The 974-nt window shown below is 42.3% G+C and overlaps 1 protein-coding gene across 9 annotated transcripts in view; it reads right to left on the bottom strand.

Annotated features, from left to right (window-relative positions):
* elavl2 (ELAV like neuron-specific RNA binding protein 2) overlaps positions 1-974 on the bottom strand; it is a 28,238-nt gene that overhangs the window by 12,739 nt on the left and 14,525 nt on the right. For 8 of the 9 annotated variants that reach the window (XM_020611425.1, XM_020611433.1, XM_020611432.1 and 5 more), the window contains one exon: positions 657-900. In XM_020611425.1, coding sequence (XP_020467081.1) covers positions 657-900 — 244 coding nt within the window. The remainder of the gene's footprint in view (positions 1-656; positions 901-974) is intronic. The other variant, XM_020611429.1, reaches the window with a different exon arrangement.

The raw sequence follows: 974 nt of genomic DNA on the forward strand, positions 1-974 counted from the left end.
TATTTTGTTCACAGGCCACCAAAACGTCAAATTTGATCAAGTTTGAGTCCACACATTAGGCCAGTTTCTAACCATTTCAACATCAAGTGCCACATTCATACTTGCTCCGCTAAACAAGCAAATCTCGCATGTTCATTCACCCAAGCCGACTGAGGCAAACACTGATTTTAAACCAAGATCACTTATCAATTCAGCTCAGCCTATTACAAATGGCTACACAAGGGTATGCGACGTGCTGGCCCCGTGCACCAGGGGCAATTCTTAACCCAAACAACAACAACCAGTAAGAACCCAGCAGACTCTGCCATCATCTCCCTGCTCGTGTCACTGTGTGCCTCTGCCAGCTGCCTTCCTCCCATTAAAACCCGAAACTAATCACCAATTATTTACCTGCCCAAATGTAAAGAATGCAATAGTGTAATTAAATTCGAGTATCCCTTGAAATTCCTATAATAAAGCAAACACTGTTGGTATTCCATAGACTACGTAAAAACTGTTTTATAGTCTCCAAAATGAGAGGCAGTGACTAACTTTCAAAGTGAAAGCCTCTGCATTTACTGGGGGCAAATGATCCATAATTCACAATGGTGCATGTCAAATACACAAAGCCAAGCACAAATCATTAAGAGCCACAGCAATGCAAACAGATGTGTTACCTGTGATTTTGTCTCGGACTAGCTTACAGGACTCAATCTCTCCGATGCTCCCGAACAAACTCTTCAGCTCCTCTTGGGTCATGTTCTGGGGCAAATAGTTGACTATCAAGTTAGTTTTACTGTCCTCTATGCTCCCTGACTCTACCGGTGAGGAACAGTTGTTTGTGATTGTTGAAGGACCGTTGCTTGTGTTGTTGCAAGTTGGCCCATTGGACAGCTGTGTTTCCATGGCAGCAATTACCTGCTAAAGAGACGAGAAAGAAAAACTCAAAACCATGTACAACACAAACAAAACATCAAATTAAAAATGGTTAAAGG

Source organism: Monopterus albus, unplaced genomic scaffold (assembly GCF_001952655.1).
Source record: "Monopterus albus unplaced genomic scaffold, M_albus_1.0 scaffold113.1, whole genome shotgun sequence".
Taxonomy (NCBI): domain Eukaryota; kingdom Metazoa; phylum Chordata; class Actinopteri; order Synbranchiformes; family Synbranchidae; genus Monopterus; species Monopterus albus.